At 47.4% G+C, this 25,290-nt stretch overlaps 2 protein-coding genes across 4 annotated transcripts in view; both read right to left on the bottom strand.

The window, feature by feature from the left end:
* The window catches only part of LOC144110627 (zinc finger Ran-binding domain-containing protein 2-like), a 33,354-nt gene extending 18,632 nt beyond the window's left edge, over positions 1-14,722 (bottom strand). For all 3 annotated transcript variants that reach the window (XM_077643660.1, XM_077643659.1, XM_077643661.1), the window contains exons 1-4: positions 14,482-14,722; positions 5,785-5,837; positions 3,696-3,884; positions 3,555-3,631 (exon numbers count right to left, since the gene is read on the bottom strand). In XM_077643660.1, the coding sequence (XP_077499786.1) occupies positions 3,555-3,631; positions 3,696-3,884; positions 5,785-5,837; positions 14,482-14,582 (420 nt within the window). In that variant the 5' untranslated portion in view covers positions 14,583-14,722. The remainder of the gene's footprint in view (positions 1-3,554; positions 3,632-3,695; positions 3,885-5,784; positions 5,838-14,481) is intronic.
* A 7,656-nt stretch (positions 14,723-22,378) lies between these two features.
* On the bottom strand, positions 22,379-24,978 carry LOC144111156 (uncharacterized). The gene has a single exon (XM_077644312.1). The coding sequence runs from the start codon at positions 24,874-24,876 to the stop codon at positions 22,507-22,509; it is 2,370 nt and encodes a 789-aa protein (XP_077500438.1). The 5' UTR covers positions 24,877-24,978; the 3' UTR covers positions 22,379-22,506.
* Between the last annotated feature and the right edge of the window lie 312 nt (positions 24,979-25,290).

Below are 25,290 nucleotides of genomic sequence, written 5' to 3' on the forward strand. Positions count from 1 at the left end.
ACTCTTTTTAGTTTTCCACACACAGTCGTTTTTCGTTGAGGTCTGCTCTCCAGTCTGCTGTTCTAGAAACTAAGCGCTGCTGAGGATCCTCTCCTCGAGCAGAGCACTTCGCAGCAGCTGTCGCATATGGACCGTGCAACATTCCTCTGCTCTCACTAGGCCCTCCCTCCTCCTTCCCCGGTAACTGCATTCCAGATCTTAAGCGTTCCTAAACTCTCACCATAACCTCTTCCTCTCACCATGCCCCCCTTTTACAGTAACCCTCCTTCTCCCTCCAGGGTAACACAGGTTGATCCCATGGCAACAATGTGCCAGGTGCGCATCCACGTGCTCTCACCATATAACCATCCCCTGGTTGGGGATTTCATCGCTCTCGCCATGCCCTCCTCCTTCCACAGTAACCAGCTTCCAGATGGTTACTGTTGCAACCATCCTGTAGTTACATTTTCCTATGCTCTCAACATAAAGCTTCCTTTTATGGTAACCAGGCTGCCTCGGCTTTTCAGGATAACTAGCCTCCGGGTGGTCTCCGTGGCAACCGCTGATAATTTGTGTGTTCTTATGCTCTCACCATACCCTCCTTCCAGGGTAACTCCATTCACATGGTACCTTCCTTCATGAACAGTAACCACCCCCCGAGTGGTGCCTATGGCAACGCACTCACCAGTTATGCCAACGACTACGACAGATGACATAGTATGTACTACTACGATGCAAAACCCAGGAATGAGCGTTTAACAGCTGCCGCTGTAAAAGAAATGAGAGAAGCCCCAATCGCACTGCACTAACTGTGACGGTGTTCTAAAAAAAATAAACTCTAGTGCTTGCCCCTGACAATGTTACTTGAGCCAGAAACACTAACACCTCAGCAATCTGCGCCCCACAATGAGCAAGATGCTCAACTAGCACCACTCGGGTTGCTGCAAACCACAACACCTACCGTGTGGGCCAAGTCAGAAAAACCTGAACTTGTCAAAGTTACATTTCTTGTATCTCTATGTGGCTTTCAATAGACCCTCCAATCAAAGAAACTACCACGACTGTCGATGTTGCGAGAATCGCAAACACGCATTAATTTGCTACCCATTAAGCTGGCTCTCAAGCCTGGCATTCTCTCCCCTGCTTTCATTCTGAAAGATGGCTCTTTTTTGCAAAAACAAATTCTGTACATCAATGGATGTACCAAAGTTCAACATTCTTACTTTAATGATTTTACTAGCTCCCCGAAGGCTCCCTTCCTTATAGGGTTATTTATTTGTCCCCATGGAGACTAATCTACTTATCAAGCGCACGTGCGCTTGGATCACTTTACACAACTTCCACAATGGTAAAAAATTCAGCACAGACACTTAATTCTTTACAGTCAGGTGTACTTTCTCCAGTGACCACTACACCAGTGAGCATTCTGTTAAGCCTTCTAGCCCCTCGGGAGTGCCACGTCATGATTTTCAAAAGCATTTTTTCCTGCTTTGCTAGGGCTTCAGCAGGACTTCTTTAAACAGTGGAACCTCCTGAAGCACTCTCCTGTGTGGAGTCCAGGCTTCCTCTCGCATGTCTAAAAAAAAAAAAAAAGTCTCCCTTCTTCCGCCTTTTACTGTTCTGCCACTGCACACAGTGCACAATGCTAGTTAAAAAAGGCGCACAGTTGTCTTCGTCACTAAAGTCATCATTGGTTTCTACAAAGTGATTAGACAACTTTCCATACAACATGCCTGCTGGAATGGAAGTCATGTCGCAAGTTTTTGCCGCCAATTCAGGCCATCAACACCATGTGATCAAAAAATATTTTTGTATCAGTAGGGTGCCGCTATCCTCCAGAGAAAAGCCAAATAGCCAATTTCCAGACTGCAGTGACTCCAACAAGATGGCGGGTAATTTTTTACAGAGATAGCAGGCAAAATGCTGTGTCAGGCCATGTTTGACAACTTGGCCATCCGCCCGGCAGATGAGTGGAAAGCGTTACAACTGCTTATGTGTGGGAATGCGAAAGCATTACTGTCCTTAAGCGCATATGACGTCATACAGCGTTCCATCACAATTTTGATACGAAAGCCTGGGAAGGCATACAATTGAAGGTAAGGTGCATATGTTGTATGTTCGAACCCAAAGCTAGCCTCCAGTTTGACCAGCACATAGAAGCTATGTGCGACGATAAATCGCATGACACCACCCAGAACTCTACGACTAATGGTGCATCACAATTTAGGTACAAATGCTGTCGGGGAAAATTGCCGCCACATGGAGGTCAGCCAGTAGCGAGTATATATAGATGAACAACATATATAGGATCGTCTGTGAAGTGGCAGTGCTCGGCTTGCTATGTGCGTCATTGGGCCACTTGATAACGCCACCGCATTTCTCTTGCCATCACTGGGATTTCCTGTACCATCTCCGAGCACACACAAAAACACACAAGCCGCCAGCTTTTCTTGTAATGGGACTAGTGACGCTTCTGCATGAAATAACTAATCAGCCCATTTTGTCTCCGAGTGAATACGCAGTGCTCGCAGTCATATGAGCATGACGTTCTCACAGTTTCACAGAAGTTAGCAAGTTAATATTTCTTAACATCCCCAGAATGGTGAGACAAGAGGAATTCGAGGATGGCAACATTAAAAGATGGCACAGGATGCGAGTCAGGACTCCCACCTAATCCCATGGCCAGGCAGAAAATGGAATAAAATAATATTCCCGTATTTACTCACATAATAGCACACCCCCAATTTATTACCCAGATTTATAGCAAAAATCTCTTAGGTATCTTGCATTACCTGCTGTGCAAGCACACCAGCATGCATGCGGGTGTGCGTGCAGGGCAGGCTTGGGAAGATCAGCGCTGCCACGAAAGGTGAGTGGCATAAAAAAAATCAGTAATTCATATGTAAACACATCCCGGTACAGAAAAGTCAACTGCGCGGTGGCGGTCGCTTTTCCATACGAACAGCTGTGACAGCAAACTTCCGGTAGCCTCAGGAGCGCGTGCATCGCACCAGAATTGTGATTGTGGCATTCCAGAGTTGCAAGGTCGACTTATACGCGGCAACATAGTGTCTACATTATGCGTTACGACCTTGGTAGTTTTTTTAAGATGCGTTCACAAAATCTCCACGTGATTTGCACACCCCCTTAGCCTTTACCGTAGAAAAAAAAAAGTGTGCGAATTATGCGAGTAAAAGTAAGAAAGGAATTGACATACAAAAAGTGTACGACGTGACACGTAATCTCAGGTGCATGCACAAGAACTCCTCATGCAAATAAAGACAAGGATCAGAATAGCAACAGTACAGGTCTCTCCACTATGAAAGAGTACAACCAATTTGCAAAAAAGACAAATTTTTGGTTACTTCCCATCTAAAGTTGGAAATTACTTTTGGTTACTACATGCCAAGAAGAAGACTAGTTAGGAAACAGGAAAGTGTGCTTTCCCTCCATAATTTAATCCTTATTTGAAGGCTCAATCTTTGCTCCCTTTCATTTTTGGGGGGCTGTACGTGTGGATAAGGCAGACTAAAATTTAAAAAATGTAGCTTCCCTTGTCGATTGACTACACTCACATCATCGTACTCCCCGTCAGATTCCTCCCGCTCCACGTACTCAACATTTTCACGCTCATTGTAGCCACCTCCAAGGCCTGCACAAAGAGAAGGGCAAAGTTAGCAATGCTGTGACTCCACAGAGTGAGTACGCTTCATTACCTGTGCGTTCCTCCACCTCGCCAAACTTGGGGGCGTTGCACATGTTGCATGACTGACGGCGGGCCCAGTTAACATTGCCACAGCGGCCACACTGCCAGTCATCAGCGCTGAACAGGCCACGACTTTTCTCAGCTGCCGCCTTGCCAATCTCATGACCTAGCTGCCGCTTGGAGGCCAGGTCCAGCTTCTCTGAAACACACAGGCCCAACTCCCTTGTATCACTCTACTTGGGAGTGCATCAGGGCCACACTCACACGGTATACTGATGGTCTTGACTGCACCACATCGTTGCAAGTGGGTAAAAATATAAGCATGGATGCACCAGCCTTGTTCTCATACACACCGAGTGCCTGGCACAGGCTCTTATTTGATTGCAACAGGTGCTCTGACAACGGCACTGATCACACTGCACTAATGCTGGCTAGTACAGAGGAAGGAAGGAAAGGACGTTCACAAGGCTGCTTTCAAAAAATAAATAAACCAAGTGCCTCATTCAGCATATTATCACCACATTGCTATGAGTTACCTTCCTGCCTTAACTTGTCACCTCTTACGGCCTCAAAAGTCCCATGTCAATATCTTTTTGGTGTCCTGTCCAGGAGGAAATCAAATGCACAAACATCATGTGGCCTGAACGCATGCATGCCTTTAATGCTATTAAATATAGTGCGGTCACGACCATCCCTACTAGCAGCAGCACCTGCAGCAGCCTCGCAGATTTTCTAACTTCTGCCACAGGGCACTACTGGTTCCAGTCTAATGAGCAACTGGAACAATCTGATATGTGATATCTGACACACAGTTTTCTCCCCATATAATCAGCCACCGAGCTTTAAATTGACAAACATCAGCACAATTACAACTACTACTATGTTCCTCTTCCACAAGCTTCCGCATTGCTCCCTGGATTCGGTCTCAAGAATTTTGCATATCATTTGCCGAAAGCTCTTTTCTCAGCATGTGAAAATAGGCAAATTCAGGGTGATACGCAACATTTTTTTTCTTTATTGCAGCACATTACAGGGTGGTTAGCAGAATTCTCTTTTCAGACATACAAAAGAAAAAGCAGAATATATGTTTTTTAAAAAATAAAAATCTTTTGATTGATAAAATTTAAGACTTACACAAAAATACGCAAAAATTTCAAGCATATCCACCTGGAAAATAGCAGACTAAAGAACCTAATATATAAATTTCATGTGTTACTATCCCAAAAATGAGTATACTAAATGTTACAGAACTCTTCAGGATAAACTTTCAGGTCAGCAATATATATTGCTCTCACGCAGTGCTTTGGACTACTCCACAGTGCTGTGCCGAGGTAGACTGTCTTGCAGACAACTGTGTTCGCTAAACTGCTGGCAGCACTGATTCATTCAGAATATACCCTGTACCATCATCAGAGAAGGCACGAAAGCAGTGAATCTCCTCAGCAACAGTGGAAACAAAAGTTGTGGGTGGGCAACTGTCGATAGTCCGGGCTGGGAGGACAATTATCTCCGTTTTAATTAAAATAATGGACATTATCTTTTTGCACAAAACACCTATGGAGTCAAGTGTCGATGCTGCAAAATCGCAATACCATCACTGCTGAGCAGGGTGAGTGCAAGAACAGGACTCTAGCCTGGTCGCCATGCTTATGCAATTGCTCCGTGTTGACACATTTTGTGCGAAGTTTAAAAATACTCCCTCATGCAGCTGATGAAAAAAACAATTCTGAAACTGAAGTACAGTCTTTTTGTAACACATTGGATGGTGCTACTTGTCAAGAGGTGGTCTGGATTGTTCAGAAGAGGGCATTTTGTGGCATCTGTCAAACTAAACGATTTGAATAGGCTCGGTAAGGAATGAGTTAATAAAATGCAAAGTTCGGTATGCTCGTCATGACACAAGAGAAAAACTGAGTAGCACAAAGCAAGCAGACCCTGCAGGCACCAGTCAAGAACTTGGAAAACGTATTAATGGGCCAAAATGCAGTTCTAAATATGACAGGACAGAACACACAAGGCAGGATAGACCCTGACTTGTCTTCTGCGTCAATGCTGGCTGCTCAGTGGTGGCAAGTTTCACAGAGGCTTTGACCACTCACCTTTACCACATCGATTGCAACTGGTCCTGCGAGCGAAGTTGACGTTGCCACACCTGCAAAAGAGCCACTGTCAGTGCCCAGACAGCACTTTTCGGGTCCACCCAGAGTCCATCATGAGCACCAGCAAGCTTAAAGGGCAGCTGCGGTAATTTTTCAGTTCTTACAGATGACATTAAAATCTCTATCATAAGTTCTTTTTAAGGTCAAGACTATGTGCCAAATGACATGCCCAAGAACAAGCTAGTTTTTTTGTAAGAGAACCTTAAATGTAGCCTCCCACCCTCCTGATCCACACAGTCAACGAACAGGCAATTTTTAAGGTCAACATTTGCAAGATGACATCAGGCTTGACACAGCCTGGCAGAGAGCAGACAGATAGCAGCCCAGCAGGGAACAGGTTTCGTGGGATCGGCTGTAGTCCTCACCCACAGTTTGTGTTCACTCAAGTGATTGTGGTGACCGGTATTGTGTTGTGCGATGCACAATTCACTCCGAGATGATAAGATGCTTACCGAAAAATGTATTTATGCTGCCCGATGCCTGAACTGGTCCCCGACTCTGAGAGCGCATTTGCTCAGATTTAAAGCAGGACTGCCACAATGATAGTGTGTTTCTGAAGGAAGAGGTTGGTTGTGCGAAATTTAATTGAAGGATGCTGCTGAGATCAGTTGCTACGCCAACGTTGCTCCAATACACAGGGGCAGCTAGGAAGAGGAATCAAGCGGAAGTTCAGCAGATCGTTTAGTGCCTTACTTCACTTAAATACCCTTGTCTTGATAAATTACTACGAGTAGAAAAGAGCAACAAAAACTCTTGTCGTCATGGCACAAAAAGTTCACTCACGCTGAGGCCTCTGCATACCAGCAGATCACAAGCATGACCGGCACACCTCACCTAACTTAAAGGAGTATAGACACCTAATTTTGGTGGCATGTTTTCTTCTCTACAGTGATGTGGAAGACACTACTACGCATGAATAACCAGCCAAGTGATAGTCGCCTACAACCGCTAAAAAATAATTTATAATCGAATTTTTTCTGTCACGCTGTTTCGTTTTCGACAGCCGTACGATGACTGTGACGTCAAAGAGTGCTTTTGTGTCATGTGAGACATAGAGAAATGTCCATATAATGGCTGCATTATCGTATTTATTTACTGCAGTGCTGAAGCCAGCCTTCCTCAAGAGCCGGAATGACAATGAATGTGGAAGCAGCGATTATATTGCAGTTTTTTCACATCTCACGTGACCTGTAAGCACACGTTGACGTCCCAGTCATCATTCGGCTGCTGAAACTGAAACTGAAACAGCACGATAAAAAAATGTGATTATAAATTATTTACCGGTCGTAGGAGAACACCACGTAGTAATCCATGTATAGTAATGCCTTGCGCATCATTACAAAAAAAAAAAGTACATGGAGAGAGAATCACGAATTTGAACTCAGTCTTAGCATGCCACTCTGTCGTCGATTCGCTCTTGGTGCAGCGTGGCAGCATGCACATGCCAAGAAAGACGTCATCACTGTTGCCATGCAAAGCAGCACAAAGATTACTGCTTGTCAAATGTTTAGGTGGAGAAAATTTGTAAAAAGGGAGCAATTACTCTTGCGCGTGTCCTTGTGTTTCTCTCATGTACACGGTTCGTCTAATGTTTTGTGCACATCAATCATCTGTATTATTATCATGCACCAACTAGGCCCAACAGAAGTCTTATTGGAGTAATTACTCATTGGCATCCACCTGAGCATAGCCATACAGCTAACAAAGGAAAGCTATACAGCTTTCTCAGAGACTTCATGGTTAAAGAAAATTAACCCCAACTCTGAACCATCGCTTTACTGGAGCAGTCACTCTACCAACTGGGCTAACCAGGATGGCAAACCTTTGGTTGGGCGAAAGCGAACTGATAAATAACTCGAAGTGGGAACAGTGTTGGTCCAATGTTTAGGGGAAACCCCCAAGGTGGAGTAGATTTGTAATGAAGATTACTGCTTATTTAAAATTATTGCATTGTTGAATAAGTATTTAAAAAATAAAAAAAGAGTTACCTTTAAAATCCTTTCAGACATGCATTATATTTTACTGTCGAGAAAAATCTGAAAATCTGTGTGTGCCTATTAACCTCTTATTTCACAAAACAAACATGGATGGCTCAAAAACTTCAGGTTTTATCACGCCAAACACTTCCACGCTGACGGAACATCAGTCCTGCTCTTAAAAAAAAAAGAAAAAGATATTTATGCTCAACAAAATATCTACTTTCTCATCCGAAGCAGTTTTGAAATGAAAACTCAGCTACAGTGCCACTTACCAAAGCATTACACCGTGTGGGAGAAGAATAAAGTTGCAACATCAAGCAGTACATCCTAGGCGTGCAATAAAACTTTGTGACATCCATCTTTATTTCGTGCTTTAGAAAATCAATCCTATTTCTAGGCTAAAATGGCACTACCAATCAATCTAGTGGGGATCTGAAATGTAGCAGATGTCACTGAATTTATAAACACCCCTAGAAGTTTCTAAAAAATTGTGGCTCCATTCCACGCTGTGAAAATGGTTGGACAGTGAAGCTGTAAAACGACACCCAATTGCCCATTGCAACGTCACTTGGAAATTCACACACATGGCTCTAAAAAGAGTGAAGCCAGAGACAAGTGAAATGTACCTGGACTGTATGCCTGATTGCAAAGGAGGTATGCTGTTTGCATTCAATTTTTTAAAATATATTTACCTTTCCTTTTTTATTAGGAGTGCTTTATGATATGATGCAGGATCTGTGTGCTGTATTTTTTAATCCCTTATTTTTATTTTTGTGTTTATTTTTATTATCATTTTTATTTTTATTTTATATTATGACTTATTTATGATCAGTATGATAAACGATTTCTATGCTGTCGGGTGATTTTCCACTCCTGGGGTTTCGAAGGGAAAGCTTCACTATGCTACCTCCTAACGATTTCATGGTACTTGTAGTTTTGACCTTCAAGTGAGCCAGAGGGCAAACCAAGACTAGTATAACCATGGTGTCCTACCACGTGCTACTCCAGGCACCTCAAGGTCAAATGTCAAATACAAAGTTAAGAGACATAAATGAGATTATGACGTGGACACTTCAGTCGTGCTTTAAGCTACGTGGCAGTAGTGCCAGATGTGCGCTGCATGCATTGGCATTCGCAACGTTGTAGCAGAAACGCAGCTCTGAAGCTATAGACCGCCAGCATTCTTTGTGGTCATTGGCATTAGCATTGACAACGTTCTATATGTTTTGAGGAAAGGAAGGCGCATAACTGGATCCCTGGGGTAGTGGACACCTCAATCCTGCTATGAGGTATGTGGCAGTGGGGAGAGAGAGATGTGGGCTGCATGCCTTAGCGCTGACAACATTGTGGCAGACACGTGCCACTGCAGCAATAGGCCACAGCATTCATTGGGGGACCAACCTCACGCGATCAACCATTAATTTAATCGTGGCCTAGCAGGGTGGGCGCACTCAACGTTACAGACGAAAAGCTGCGTCTACTTGCCCGATACACCACAGCTTTCACTCTCTAACCAGGCAGTAGTAGTTGAAATGCAGCTAATGTTTTTGCTGGCGACGCCAACGACACGAAAATTTCTTTGGACAGTGGAGGTATACAGCTGTAAAAAAGTTTGAACAGTCATGTGCATATTTGTAGATGCTGGGCCGCAAAGGGACAGCATACAAGTGCTGTGCATCTGTTCATGTGAAAGTATGTTGATCCTCCCTGAGAAGTAAAAAATGCAGTGCTTGGAGAAATGCATCCCACTACTTAATGGCAACTGTGGGCATTGCGTGATATTCTTTTTTTTTTAATTATTTGATACCTGCTTTGCCTTTGCAGGCATTACAGCAGGGGGATACATGAAAATAGCATCACATTTGAGACAACTAAAGAAACTAATTACACAAAGTGCAGTAAAAATCATCATTAGAAACAATGGATACAATCATAGACGGAAGATCATTCCACTCTCGTATAGACCTAACAAAAAATGAATAGCGCAAAACGTCACCTTTAAAGGAAAATTCGTTTACTTTGAGACTGTGGTCCCTTCTTTGGGATATGTAGGACGGCGCTTGGATGTACTTTTCCTTATCGATTCCAGTTTTGGAGTGGTAGATATGAAAAAATTTCAACCTGAGGTTTCGTCTACAATCTTTCAAGTCTTCCCATTTAAGTTTACTTTTGCTTTCTCTCATACTAAGTTGACGATCCCAATTACCTAAAACGAATCGCACTGCCCTATTGTGTATTTTTTCAAGTATATCGGTCAGCTCTTTGATATACGTGTCCCAGCAAACGCATGCGCATTCTAACAACGAGCGCACATGAGTGAAATACAATTGTTCTTTTAAGTTAGGTGAAAGTTCGCTGAAATTTTGTCTTATACCCCTGTCACGCGGGCATTTCAAAGGCCCTTGAGCCGACAGTCTATCAACTCAATGGCGATCGAGCGCTGCTACACGGGCAGTTTCAACGGCCATTGAGTCAATAGTCTATCGAGTCAACGGAGCAGCGCGGAACTCCATCGAGATTTCGAGGGCCTTCGAGCGCTGCCTAAGGTTGCTAGCGTTGCTTCAAGCGGCGCCAAGCGCACTTTCTTACACGATACATTCACGACACAAAAGCATGAACAAACAATATTCGCCTGGACTTTAATGCAAGCAGTCTGTACAATAATTATAAAATTGTATCAAACTGGTTTTAAGCGCATTACGCACATTAATTTTGCGTTGCGGTCTTTGCGTTGCTTGCGTACTTAACGTTGACAACATGGCGGCACCCTGCCCGCCCGCTTCACAGCGATAACAGCTTCGTCGCTAATCCCTCAAAGCAATATCGTGTTCTAAGCTGTTGTATTCGCCTTCGATTTGCCCATTCTTACCCTCGCATAAACTTTCAAGAGAAATAGTTTTTGTTGTTCAGATAACAAGGCGATTTCACAGGTGTTAAGCCTGACGAAGCAGCGCTCCGACGCAGTTGGATTGGCTTGGTTTTGGCTCGTCTTGCATTAGAGCGGCTACAGCAGTGTCTGCATCTGTCCGACGCGTACGTGCGATTAAAAGGGTGTTAAGCGACATGCGCGTATTTAAGTATTTAGTATACATTTATCAAATATTTTTGCTAATTTTGCAAAACCGAAAGTAGCGATTGTGGCGCCACACAAGCTTGGCGTGGGACACGAGAACCATTTCAATGGCCATTGAGATTTGCCGTGTAGCAGCGACACAACTCCTTCGAGTTCAATGGCAACTGAGAATATCGAAGGCCCTCGACTCAATGGGCATTGAAACTGGCCGTATGACAGGGGTGTTAGAAAACCCAAAACACGTGCAGCCTAAACTTTTATGTGGTGAGTGTGCCTAGTCCACCTCAAATCACTTGTTAAATAAACTACTAAATATTTATATTCTTCGGCCGTGCTTAAAGCAGCGTTATTTACGGTATACGTGGTCAACTGGTATGAGCGTTTCCTTGTAAAGGTGACGTGAACACACTTTTTAACATTCAGCGACATTCCTGAATGGGCACACCAGGATGCTATTACGTTCAAATCGTGCTGCAGGTATTCGGAACCACGTTCATTCTTTACAGTCCTGTAAACTGCACAGTCATCCGCAAACATTATGAACAAAGATTTGAGGCCAATAGTAACATCATTAATATACAACAGAAACAAAAGAAGGCCCAGAACTGAGCCCTGAGGAACTGCTGAGGTCACCGGAAATATCTGGAAGAACAACCGTTGAGAACGACCGACTGCTGTCTTACGAGAGAGATACTCGGCTATCCATGCAATAACAGATTCATTCAGCCCCATAATTTACTAACAAGAAGGTCATGAGGAACCACATCGAATGCTTTCTTGAAGTCCAAGACGATACAGCCAACTACTTTACGCTTATCTATTGCTACAGCCAAATCATGCGTGAACTCAACAAGCTGCGTTGAGCAAGACAAACCTTGCCGAAAGCAGTGTTGACTAGGATGCAGAAGATTATGTTTAACCAAATGTGTCATTACACAGCTATAAAAGACATGTTCAAATATTTTACATGTTATACTAGTTAAAGACACCGGCCTGTAGTTCTCAATGCCATTTCTTGGTCCATTCTTATGAACAGGTGTAACATGTGCCAATTTCCAATCACGAGGTAGTGCTTTCTCACTTAACCACTTCCGAAATAAACAGTGAAAGTACAAAGATAACGTTGCCGAACAGTTCCTTATTATCGCTGCTGGAATATCACCTGGGCCACACACTTTAGCTGGTTTGACGCTTTCTAGCAATTTTCAAATACCAGGCACACTAAAGTGACCTCAGGCATCACTTTTGCCTCAGTGTAAGAAACCGTTTTAACGAGCGAACAACTTTGACTAAACACGGACGAAAAATAGTCACTAAAGATGGTTGCCTTAGACGTATCATCGTCAACGATTGTGTGAGAATAATTTACAGGAGGAATAGATGTATTTTCCTTACCATTGAGACGAACGTATCTCCAAAACTGTTTCGAGTCCTCTACCAAGTTCTTACCAAGGCTCGAGAAGTAAGAATTCTTAGCTATTTTAGCTAGACTTTGAAAATTAAGTTTCAATCTTTTTAGCTCATTCTTGTTCTCCAAAGAATTATTTTTTTTACATTTCCTGTACATTCGCCTTATACGTCGCAGTAGAGTACGCAGCTGAGTGTTAAACCATGGTTTATCCCTAGTGCGTTTAGATGACAAGACTCGAATGGGAACGAAAGTTTCACGCAGGAAAAAGAGTTTTTCTTTAAGCGCGTTCCATAGCTGTTCAGTATTCCGTTCGTCTGCTAGTGTATAAAAGTGGGGAAATAAGTTTCAAATGCCGAGTTTATTGCGTCATAATTTGCTCTACTATATGAATACACCTTTCCGGCAACTTTTTTGGGAACAGATACAGTCTTAACTTTTACATCAGCCACAACTATACCGTGGTCGCTAACACCGGGTAAAACATGGACATTGGACACAATATTAGGCATATTACAAAGAAGTAAATCAAGAACATGACATGTACCGTCATTTCGAGATGCCTCATGGACGTACTGTGTAAATGTGTACTCATCCAGAATATCAAAAAAAGTCGCATATAGTCAGCCTCCAGAAGTATACCTTGGTTCACTGCATGACCAGTTAATATGTGGAAGGTTAAAGTCACCCCTTATCAAAATATGATCCTGTTTAGTCATTTCAAGACAGCCAATTTGCCAAACTGCTCGAACGATGTGCTAGGAGGCCTATTATATGAACCAACTATGACACTTTTCCCATTCTGCAGCCGAATCAGGCGTTTTATTGAAACCTTTATACTAGGCGGCCATGTGGCATTTTGTTTCTGTGCAGATGAACTGTTCGTCACTGCACTGACCACAGTTCAGGAAATCTCTACAGGAAAAAGTGCATTTGTGGCATTACGAGCGACGCCTGCTCATAAATACCCGTTTCCCAATTGCTCAAAAAGCATTGTCAGGCTTGTAACAAGTCATGTCAGACATTTCAAAAATGGAGACTTTCTCTGCATTTCCTTTTTTAGCAGCCAATGCATCTAGGAGTGATTTATCAAATAAACATTCTTCATGTCACCATAAAAACACTGCCCCTGGCCATGAAGTTGAATTTCAGTTATAGCTTGCAGTTTTTGTTATTTGGAAGCTTTATACTTGCACTCTATTTTTAAAAATAATTGATTATTAATTGATTAATCAATCAATGCAATCACATGTCCACACAACCCAACTGCTTTGGAATTGAGCATATGCAACAGTAGCAGTGATGGACACAAAACATTCCTCTAGTGCCTCAACACTCATTGTAGCCTCCACACCTCATGGAGCTGGCGAGACAAAACACAAGGACAAAAGATACAGCTGCAATCAATTAAAAATAATTAACGTTTGAAACTGCACAAATATATGAAGACCTGCACATCAACACACATGCAACCTACGTTAACACATACCCTTTTATTTTCTGGCCTATTCAATCTTCAGCATAGTTGAACCGTGGTGATAATCTACATGCCACACTTTTGCAGCTTCTTAGCATTTCATATTCATCTTGCAAAAGTACGCTTGTTGCCCAATAACCAAGAATGTCAAACCGTACGCAGCGCATTCCCCTCCACAAACCTATCTTGCACCTACTTGATCAAAGCTATGAACAACGTGAGCATGTTTAACTTATTTCGTAGCGTTGGTAAGCAGACACAACTTCATGTAGCAAACGTAATTCCTTTGCAAGAAACAATATAACGCGGTGACCTCCATGCTTATCTTTGGGCTTTAGAGGTTCACAAAAGTTTTAAGCTGTCTTCGAAGAAGTTATGTAGCACGAAGCGAAGAAGCTGACTTTGAATGCAAAATCAGCAGGTGCGCAATATAACTGTTAAAAAAAAAAAAAAAACACCAACCTGCAACCATTCGAAATGCCCATAATTTGCAAAGGTACTCATTTATTGCACATCTTTTTTACAAACACGACGGGATCCTCAGGTGCCGGGCCCCAAGTACCACGTCAAAAACCTACGAATGCGTTTGGCAGAGCAGGGACGATCCCCACGAAAATATTCGCCACAGAAGGCTTCAACGAGCTGCCTGGCGCGCGCCAAGCAGCCGCCGTTGCAACAAGCCATGCAGGCGTGAACTTACTGCGAATCGGCACAAAGCCAGTCGCCTTCGTTCATGCGGAATCTCTTCGAGTGGCTTGAAGATCGAGGCCTGTCACCGTACCGGTCGTCTTCGCTACGCATTATGACCGCGTACTTACTTGTCCTAGCTTTATTTGTCTTTCCACTGTAAAAGTGATGCCTCTGCAGCTCTAGCACTGTGGCGTTGTAGCTCTAGGGCCAGTCTACATGCACAACCAGCGACTGGCACAACACGCATGCGACTGGATGGATGGATAAAAGGTAGGAGCGTCGCCTTTGAAATGGGCGATGGCGGTTGCCTCCGTGCTCAGCTTTTTTTCCCTTTATTTTTCTGTAACTATGTTATAAATTTCTAAAATTCGCCACTTTCTTTAAATACGTCTTCCTACAATTTTAAATTTTGTCACCTCTCTGCTTTTAAGCCACCAGTCTTCCAATCGCTTTTTGCCAATTTCCACCGCAGATTTATTTACATGACCGCCATCGGGATGGGTACCATCCACGGTGTAAGAGTAGTACCATCACATGTTAGTATGAGATGTTCTATTGTTTCTATAGGTACAACACACACAACACATGTACAACACACAACACTCGCCAAACTTCCTAATAAGGAAGGATGGGCGTGGACACACCTCTATCGCTAACAACAATGAACCTTGTTGATTAGCGGAGGAGGAAGGCCTCCTCAGCCAACACGACGAGTTTTTCATTCGAGTGTTTCAGCATTAAAGTTCTAAGGCGGTACAGTAAAGGGAACATTGCTTTCTGCGGGCGTCCCCGCAAGACAGCAAGTCCCCTCCTTTTCCAGAGTACATAAGCACCCACACACATTATTAATTCAACAAATAAATCGCGACTGCGACTCTGCCACCGCATGCGCACCTGGAACATGGGCGATACCAAGCGCCAGAAAGTGCGCGCGACTGGGCATTCAAAAACGGCATGGTTCAGAGTTTCAGTTCGACCGCATTGCGGACGTGAGGCGGAGGGCGCCACGCCCCACGCCGCAAGGCGGTCAGCTGTGGGTAACACTTCGCATTCGCGAAGCCGGGTAAAATTGGATACATCAGCGGGGAGAGAGGCAAAGATTCTTTGCTTCCGCCTTTTGCGAACTTTCCTGCGCTGGTCTACATTCAGGGTGCGAAACGCAACATATTCGCAAGTTTCACTCGCGGACAATTCTTTCAAATCACTGTCAGGAAGTGTATCTTCAAGAAAATGTAAGGATCTCACGACATATGCATAGAAAGCTGACGGCTTTTCAGCAGCAGGGCCTTTCCAATTTGATAACTCAAAGAAGCGACGCGATGTTCCGATCAAATATGCGGTGAGTGCTCTTCCTCGGTACGCTGTGTCTGAGATAAGGTCCCACATGGCCCCTAAGGCCAATACGCGACACATAACTTCAAGATCCGGTATGGTGAAGCCACCCATCTTGGTGGGCAGGCGGACAAAAACTCTTGCAACGCCTTCTGCGTGCCCACCCCATAAGAAAGATCCACACGCTGTGGCCAGCCTCTGCAGGACGCGGCGAGGAGGGCGCGCTATTTTTGTGACGTAGAATAAGGAAGCTATTATGCTTGTTCTGATAAGGTAAGCTCGTTCGGAGAAAGGTAGGTCGAAGGATTCTGCGACTTCGATGCGCTGATCAGCCTTGCGTTTTATTTCATTCCAGGTGGCTCGGGCTACGTCACCGGAGGCGAGGAACGTGACACCAAGGACTTTTACGCCACCTACCCATTAGACACCATCGGGAAATTGATCATTAAAAAATCCAAAGCGTAACGCCTGGCTTTTAGCTGGATTGAGACGTGCACCTGACAAGCAGCTGTAAGTGTGAAAGAGCGTCAGAAATGCTCTATAGCTGTCAATGTTTCTAATAAACAGAGAAATATCATCGGCATAAGCTGCTACTGTAACCTCGTCCAAGCCTGGGAGAGGAAAGCCCCGTATCGACTTGCAACTTTGAATTTGTTTCAACAGCGGTTCTATTGAAAGGACGAAAAGAACTGATGACAGAATTTACGGCTCGTCGTATGCCCAGTGTTTAAAAATGCTTAAAAAGGTGACAGGGCTGCGACGCAAGCGCTGGCTGTACGATTTTCGCGAGTGCAAGCGACAAGGAGTGTGCATGCTTGTCGCTATCAAGCGCCACAAGGGAAGCATACCACTTGCCTGTATCGCACAGCCAGCGCCTGCGTCGCAGCCCTGTCACCTTTTAAAACAAAAGCTTTACTACGCCAGCCAGGGAGCCATTTCGGCTGGTCGCGCACTTCAGCCGTATGCCGGGGCCGACGAACGACCTTGAGCCGCCGTTGTCTAGCGACACCGCAGCCGCGCTGCAACAGATGGCGCCGCCGTCTAGAGTGGCTACCGTCGCCGCTCGCTCCACCAGAGATGTGCTCCGCTGGGGTAGTGGAAGAAAAGTTGTCCTCTCGCGGGGATATGCGCTTCGCCTTAGTGTATTGTAGTCGTTATGGAGAGCGCGAAAGACACGCAACAACGACAGAACGAAGCGAGGAAGAGACAACGCGCAGCACGACTCGAGAAGCGTAGTAACGAAGATGCGGCTAGAAATCGTGCCACGTCCCGGAGTGACTCTTCAACTGCGCGAGAGACCGGTTTGAGTTCTCGAGAGCGTCGGAATGAGACGCTGCGTAGACGACGTTCCGAGGAAACGAAGTTTTCGCAATTCAACTAGGGTTAACCAGAGCTAAACCACAGCTAATTTTTTTCGTCTATCTTCGTTGCTTGCGAGTTTAGTTAATCAATCTAGACTAATTATGCAATTAAGCACAATACAAAAATAGTGTGACTTACTGCGTTGGTTTAAGAAGAATAATGTCGTTGTTAGTGTTGCGCCAGTCTGTGTTTCTCTCGTGTACGTGGTTCGTCTAATGTCTTGCGCACATCGATCATCTGTATTAGTACCACTTACTGAGGCTCTGGTGTATGTGAGAGAACCTCGATCGCTTACACACACAGAAACAGAATTAACCAAACATAAATATCCACTGCAATGCATCGCAGAGCCTGCATAATGGTGTGGGACATTGCATGCCATTTGTACATCTGTTGCAGCTCTGAATGTTACGAATTAATGTCCTTGATTTCCTAATGGCGTCTCTTTAAATCTTCAGTAGATTCAAAATGTAAGATCAATGTTACTTCCCATAAAGGCAGAGGAGACGGTGTAGCCATTTTGCTGTTGTGTACTTCGTCCTGGGAGCGTAGTCGAAGAGAACCACCAACCCGTGTAGGGACCAGAGGTGGGAAAATGCCCCCATCTTTACTTTTCCTCCCCCACCCTCATTTTAAAAAGTTATCAGGCTCTCCCTCAACCTCACCCTCACTTCGAAAAATTTGCTGGCCCTCCCTCACCCTCACTAAAAGTCGTTTTAAAACTCGAGTTATTTTTCTAGTCGGCACTTCTGGCGATATTACTGAGTAATAAACATAAGAGACAAGCCGTCAAGGTACGTACTATCAGATGAGACGCTTGACTGTGTGTGTGCGCGCGCGCGCTTGTTGTTTGAGCTAATATCTGAGACAAAACCAAAACAGCACTGGTTGAGCCCTGCAATATCACTCTGCCTTTACTTCCGGCACGCGCTGCGTGCATACATGTGCACTGCAAGATGAAATAGCGTTTACCACAACAATTACAATAAGTGATAAGCACAGAACAGACTCAGAACAAGGAAAGTTTGTAGGCCGCTTAATTACCGTTACTCGATGACGTTGCGATAGCACTGGGTTTTCTGAATTTCATTGCTTATAATCTCCCGCCATTTCGTGCGGTTTGCTGCATGCTCGTCTAGCGCTTCCGCGCGCCCACGGATCTAACATGATGAAGACCACGCTTTCAAACTACAGCGTGAGAGGCTGCCAGTTTAACACGCGGGTACGTGACGAAGACGACGACATTGCAAGCACAGCTCGAAAGCTTCACAGAAATCATTTTATTTTCGTCCATGAAAAATTCATCTGAAAAACTCTCTGTGCACCACAATCCGTTACTTCCACTGGAGAGGTTGCTTTGCCTGCAAGTTTCTGGAAAGCGCATGTATATTTTGGTGTGATGTAGCCATAATTTGTTGGGTCACAGCGCCCAGCGTAACCGCATTTTCAAAACTGATATGGATATTATACTTATACGGTGGGCTACGCACCTCTCAATAACTAAGGAGCCTAACAGTAAGAGTTAAAAAGTGAACGATCCAATACTAGTTAAATAGCCAGCTAGTTAGCACGTTTTAGCTGTATTCTGAGGTACTACACCGCTGACAATGACATGCCGAAAAAAGCGTTCTGTTCACTCAAAAAAACAATTTTTAAAAGTTGAGTAGTCTTAAGTGAAACACCCTGTATATACCATTCACTGGGCCGCCCTCCTGAAGCCAGTGGCGCTGGTGCGTTGAGTGAAGGTATTGTATTTAATCATGATTTCAGAGATGGTGGGAATGATGAAAACACTTCAACAGACTATGCTGCTAATATTTTTTTTTCAGGAGCCTCATTATATCGCTGTTCTGTGCATGTACAAAGCAATATGCAGATCTTAGTCATGGAAATGACTGCCTTTCAATTGGAACCAATTGGAAGCTGCAATAGGAGTAAACTAGCTGGAAGGTTATTCAAGGTACTATTCAAATTGGAGCCTATTGAAAGCTCCAATTGGAATGTCGAATTGTGTGCTCCAACTGGAAATAAGGAAACCGATAGGACTACCAAATTTGATTCACGAGTTTAGTAGGCTGACCTGTTGAGTACATTTGATCCCAACTGGAATGGCCAATTGCGCCCTATGTTTTTTTTTTTTTCGCCAGAGTCTAGTTTTCGCTCGGTTAAGGAAAACAACCTCATTGCGTTATGCGGTGTTCGCTATTGGCGGCTGACTGATGGTGCCATTCGGTGATGTCTAGTATAGGTCCCTGGAAGCTGGGCATGACTGCTCGTGCCAGCGGTGCACCAGTAGCCAAATATGGCGTAGCTCAGGGCAGCTAGAAAAGACGGGAGGTTGTGAGAGAGAAGATAGCAAAGCGAAAGATAGAGAAGGATGACAAGGAAACGTGACTGCCGATTTCACTCCTTTTAGTAAATTGCTGGGCATGTTGGTTCATAGCGCACAATGGTGGAACGAGCGAAACACACGCAGCTGGACAAGAACAAGGTGGCACGCACACAGCGGTGTTGTGTGTGTGTCTCCTTGTTCTTGTCATGCGTCTGTTTCTCTGGTTCAGTCATTGCGCATTACCCCCTTTTGGATCAGCGCCACAAACGGGGCGGGGGAAGCTGCGAGGCCTCCACGCACACGGCGTCCACTTTTTCCCAGACACAGCCAATTAAACGCCACGCTCGGCTACAAGCGAGTGGGCCGATCCTACATGTGCTTGGGAAAGTGTGCTAACGAACCCACCATCACTTGCATGTTATATTTGGAGGGTGAAATAACAACAGCAGAAAACGACGGTGCCATCTATAACAGTTTGGTAAAGCGCTTAAACTGGCGGATGCTGATTATTTGAATAGAGAATATTCCCTGGGCCATCAATCGCTTAGGTAAGCAGAAATTCTGACATCACAAATAACCATGTGGTGACAGCCGAGTAGTCTGTTGCGCACCTGATCGACGTGGGTTACAATCACTCTGAAACCTATACTTTTCATAAATTGTTTTTTTTAGGGGGGGGGGAGAAGGAAATGGCGCAGTATCTGTCTCACATCTCGGCGGACACGTGAACCGCGCCGTAAGGGAAGGGATAAAGGAGGGACTGAAAGAGGAAAGGAAGAAAGAGCTGGCGTAGTGGAGGGCGCTGGAATAATTTCGAGCACCCCTGGGGATCTCTGTAGTTTATTTTCGCGAATCTTGTAGGAGCGTGAACAGACGGACGGACAAAAATTTGCGGTCAAAGACCGGTGAAAGTTTCAGACAGATGCCAGCTGTGCCCCTTGTCAGTGTGTGTTCACATAAATCGACCCCGGACCGGGGGGGGGGGGGGGCGGTCGCCCTCCCAACATTTTCCCAGACGGGGCAGCACCCCCCCCCCCCCCCCAACGTGACAGTTTACATCAACCATTGAACATTGAAAAATAAAAAAACTAATAAAAATGCAACTTATTATGTAAATGAGCATTAAATAACAAAATAACCTCGAAGTCTTGCCCCCCAAATAAAAAAAAAGCTCAGAGTCCCTGCCCAGGGGGAAAAACATTGCTATCAAATGGGTTTTCCAACCGGAATGTCAACTGGTTCCAGTTCTGTATCTGGAACTAACTGGTTTCTAATGGAACAAATCGGTTCCAACTGGAGCCAGATTGGAATGCCCAATTGGTTCCAAACAGAATGTCCCAAATCGAGCTTCAATCGACTCCAACTGAGTGTTTGGAACCAATTGGACATTCCAACTGGATCCATTGGTTTCTTTCACCTGGATGTACAAGCCTCTGTAACAAGGAATCTGAATTGTGTGATCACAGTTGAGAATTTCTGGATTAGGCGAATTTAGTAAATGCTTGCTAAGACCTGCCCTTCGCTGGTTTTATCTTCGTCGCGAAATCTCTGTTTTCACGACCAGAAGCGGCCGATGCCAAACGGCGAAGTGGGTTAGCGGCAGCTGCTGCAGACCGCACGAAGTACGGCACATTCCTTCCACGCCAGGAGTCACAAGTGCCGAACAGAGACAGCCAACGTTGTATAGATACACTTCCTGAACGTTGGTGGTAGCGGAGATGTCATGGCGTCCGCGACTGAAAACCGGGGAGACACCATCCAGCAATGAAAACTCGCCCTGATCTGGCTCACCGCAGTGCAGTCAAGAGGATGTCCAATACACACGGTATACATTCCGAAACACGTCTTGAATATCACGTTCCGATACGTGTCGCGAGCTCCATAAACCTGAGAACGCATTTCTGTGCGGCAAAGAAAAATACATAAACGTATTCGCGCAAAGCAGAGAAAAAGGAATCTGAGTCGTTTTTTTTTCTTTTTTGTCTTCCATCGCACGAATTTCTAAAGCTGGGAACTTTTCTTGCGGTGTCCCAGGCAACGCGTATCGGTTGAGTTTTCTCTGTAAATGCACGTGTTAAAAACAACCTGCTCTAGTTCAGAATGGGCGTGACACCGCGTCTTATGATACGAAGCATGCATGCAAGTACGCAGAACTGGGATTTGGAAGGGGGTGGGCAATGGGGTTGCGCAAAGGGAAAATAACGGAAATACTAGTCGCCTCCTGCCATAAACTTGGCAATGCCCTATACTATACTGCACTGTACTGTACTAAACTATACTAGGTACACATAGCTGGAAACTTTCTATCCGTCATCATTTCACATATGTCCCAATGGGAAAGCGCAGCAGTCGTCGACACTCGCGTTTCCTGTGCCACAGTCGACAGGTTACTGAAGGTGCAAAACAGCATCGCTGATGCACGATTCTATGTTCGCATATGCTATGCAACACCGAACGGATATTTAAGCATATTGCGAGCACCGACATTTAACAATCTCATTCGGCCGTGCGAAAACAACAAGTTTTAGATAAGCGCTCTTCATTGAGATTCTCACACTCCCGTTAGCAAAGTGATTTGGCATTCAGGATGCCTTATTTATTTTGGTTTATGCGCGAAGACTCAGTGACCGGATAAATCATATAACAACGTACACATTAAAATGCCGCGTGCACGGATACTGCTTGCTTTCAGGGACCCCGTTCGGAACGCCGCGTTGCCTGTGCGCGCTGATCCATGGCGCCGATCGGGTGTCGCACCCGAAAAGCTTGCCGTACGGGTGCACGGGGGCTTGCAACGCGCTGTCGGAGCTGCGGAAGCCTTAATAAGTCACACAAACACACGCGGTTGTCACACCAGCACAGCGGGCGACGACGGCCTTGGTCACTGCGCATGCGTGTTTCTTCTGGGTGAGGTGCGACGCATGGCGCCACTCGGGGTTGCCGATAACGATGGCGCAAGCAGCCGCGTCGCACCGGTCATGCCACTGGGAAAGCCGAGACACTGTCCTGTCACGCAGCCGCCGGTGCAGATTCGCTGAAGGAGATGGCTGTCACCACCTCGGTGACGGGCTCGCGGCTAGCAGTAGGCGGCTTGTACACGGGCTGCGGCTGCGGGGTGCTGCGCTCCAGCAGCTTGTTGATGTCAGTGAAGAACTCGAAGGGGAAGCCCCGGTCCCGGCCGTTACCGATCACGTTGTCCTTGACGTCGGCCGCCGTGGTCGGCCGTGCCGTCGTGGTCCTCGGTGTGCCTGCCGTGGCCATGACTGAAGAGCCGATCTTGTTGCTGAACACGCGCACAACGGTCGCGGGGCGAGGCGTCGTGGACGGCCTCGCGGTGGTCGTCCGCAGGCGTTCCCAGCTGAAGGGCGTCGTCCCGCTGAGCTTAAGCGTCGCCGTTGACTTGGGCGACGCGGGCCTGGACTGCGCTGGCTTGGGTTTTGCGGACGTGGTGGGTGGCGGCGGCGGCCTAGGTTGCGTACTGGGCGGCAATGGCTTAGGTTGCGTGGGTGCTCTGGGTGGCAACGTGGGCACGAACGGTGTTAACTGCGTGGGCCTCTGCGGCCTCGCTGGGGTGGCCCTGGGAGGCATGGTAGTCCATCCGCCGTACCAGCTGTACGTGCGGTTCTCCTTCGTGAACGGTGTGCTAGTAGGAGGGGCACGCGTCGGTGTGGGCCGCCGCCGCCGACTGGGCTTCTTCCTTGGCGGTGAGCGCGAAACTGGCGAGCGTGTCATCGACGGGTGCGGCATCGGCGGGTGCGTCATTGGCGGGCGCATTGGCGGGTGTGTCAACAATGGCGGGCGCATTGGCGGTGGCTCGGTCAGCGGGGGTGACGTCGGCGGACCGGAGTTGTGCATCACGTGCGCTGGCACAAACATCGACTCCGGCAGGTAGGACACGCCTAGCTGAGACCAGGGCCGCATTTCTGGATTGAACGGCGGCATGAAATTCTCCGGGTGCGGCATGGGCGGGCGCCCTCCTCCGAAGACGTGCATGGGCCTCGAAGGACGAGGACCTCGGAAGGGCGGAGGTGCGGCGGCGGCACCCTTGGGGGGTGGCAGACGGAACGGCGGCCACGCCGGCTCGTGCACGACGGGGAAGAAGCTCTTGAGCGGGAAGTGGACGCTGGGCAGCCACTCTTCTTCCCTAGGGGGCGGTGGTGGGCGCAGCGGCTGCCGCTTGAAGAAGCGAGAAAGCAGCAGCTGGCGCTTGACACGCGTCGAACGGGCCCGCCTACGCGACGCCCTGTGGCGGAACTCGAAGTATCCCGAAGGAGTCTTGTGGTAGCTACCGTCGGGCCTGCCTAGCAGCACTTGGGCCATGGGCTGCCAAGGCGGCCGCGGTGGTTCCATGGGCTGCTCGTAGCTGGGCCGCGGTGGTCCCATGGACTGCTCGTAGCTGGGCCGCGGTGGTCCCATGGACTGCTCGTAGCTTGATCGCGGTGGTTCATCGGACAGCTCGTAGCCAGCCGGCTCCGGCTGGTAGTAGAAGGGACGTCCCAGCTCACTAGGGTCGTACACCACGAAAGAGTTGGCCCCCGAGTCACCGGAGGAGCGGGGCTCCTCATAGGTGACGCCGCTTTCGTGCAGGCTCTCAAACAGGGCCTGGCGGTCGAAGGGCTCCGAAGGCAGCCAGCCGCCCTCGTCTTGCTGCACCGGTTGCGACCAGCGCGTCTCGTTGACTGCGGCGGTCTCGTTCCCGCCGCCGCCGTCGTCGTCCAGCCACTCGTCCTCGTCATTGCTCACCGCGGGGGTGGTAACGCGCGGCTTGCCAAACACGGCCACCGTCGTGGGCGGCACGGTGGTCGGCGGCTCCGTGGTCGTCGTCGGTGGTCTTGTCACCGGCTTGCGGACCCGCGGTGTCGTGCTTCTAGTGGCGGTGGTGACATTGTAGTAGCTCTCCGAGTGCGGGCACAGCTCCGCGGCGCCAGGCTCGTAGTCGCACATCAGCAGCCGCTGGTTGAAGGTGGACTTTGGCGGGCACACGAACGAGTAGCGGTCGGCCTCCGGGCCGCAGTAGTGGAACACGCTGCAGCGCAGCTCCACGTCCGCGTAGTAGCCGGTCGCACGGCCTCGGCAGCTGAACTTGACGTCAGGCAGCAGCAGCGGGCTGCCGCGCTGCGCGTCGCCGCCGGCGCCCGGCGACAGCGCCAGCAGCAGCAGCAGCAGCGGCAGCAACGGCCGAGGAGCGGCGGCAGCCGTCGGCGGGACCGTCATGCTAGTGGCGGCCGCAGCGCTGCCGCGGACGCTGGCCCGCTCTTGACCCAGATGGCGGTGGGCCAGCCGACGACCGCGACGAGGAAGTGGAGCGCGAAGCGGGTCACGGCGAATGCCTGCTCTGCTTCCGGAGCGCACATCTTCCAGGGCGCGCTGGTCTTCCATGCGTGAAATCGCGGGCGGCCCGCGCGTCTTCGGGGCCCACGGATTCCCCACCTTGGCGTCATGCGGCGACGTGCCGGCGGCGCTGAGGGCTTTCCCGTTGCTCTCCGGGTGGTTATTTTATCGGCGGCGGAATGGAGGGAGGGCGGCGCCGACACCGTAAGCGTCCATCCGTGTACACGGAGACCATAGAAGGCGCCTCGAGTGTCAACTTTTTTCTCTTTTCTCACTCAGTCCTTGGGCGCTTTAATGCACCGGCTGCATCATGAGCAGCGGTGTGTAGGTCAAGAGCCAAGGTGCCCCAAGCGGGTTCTCCCAGCGGGAGAAAAAGTGCGCGGTCTGGCCCGCCCTTAAATAGAGCATGCCGCCGCCCTCACCGGCTCCATGCATCGAAACGTGCCTTCCGATAGCGCGTTG

This window comes from Amblyomma americanum, chromosome 11 (genome assembly GCF_052857255.1).
Source record: "Amblyomma americanum isolate KBUSLIRL-KWMA chromosome 11, ASM5285725v1, whole genome shotgun sequence".
Lineage (NCBI taxonomy): Eukaryota > Metazoa > Arthropoda > Arachnida > Ixodida > Ixodidae > Amblyomma > Amblyomma americanum.

Bases quoted from the DNA above. Each gene is read 5' to 3' on its own strand.
- LOC144111156 (XM_077644312.1), bottom strand. From the start codon at position 24,876: ATGGAAGACCAGCGCGCCCTGGAAGATGTGCGCTCCGGAAGCAGAGCA.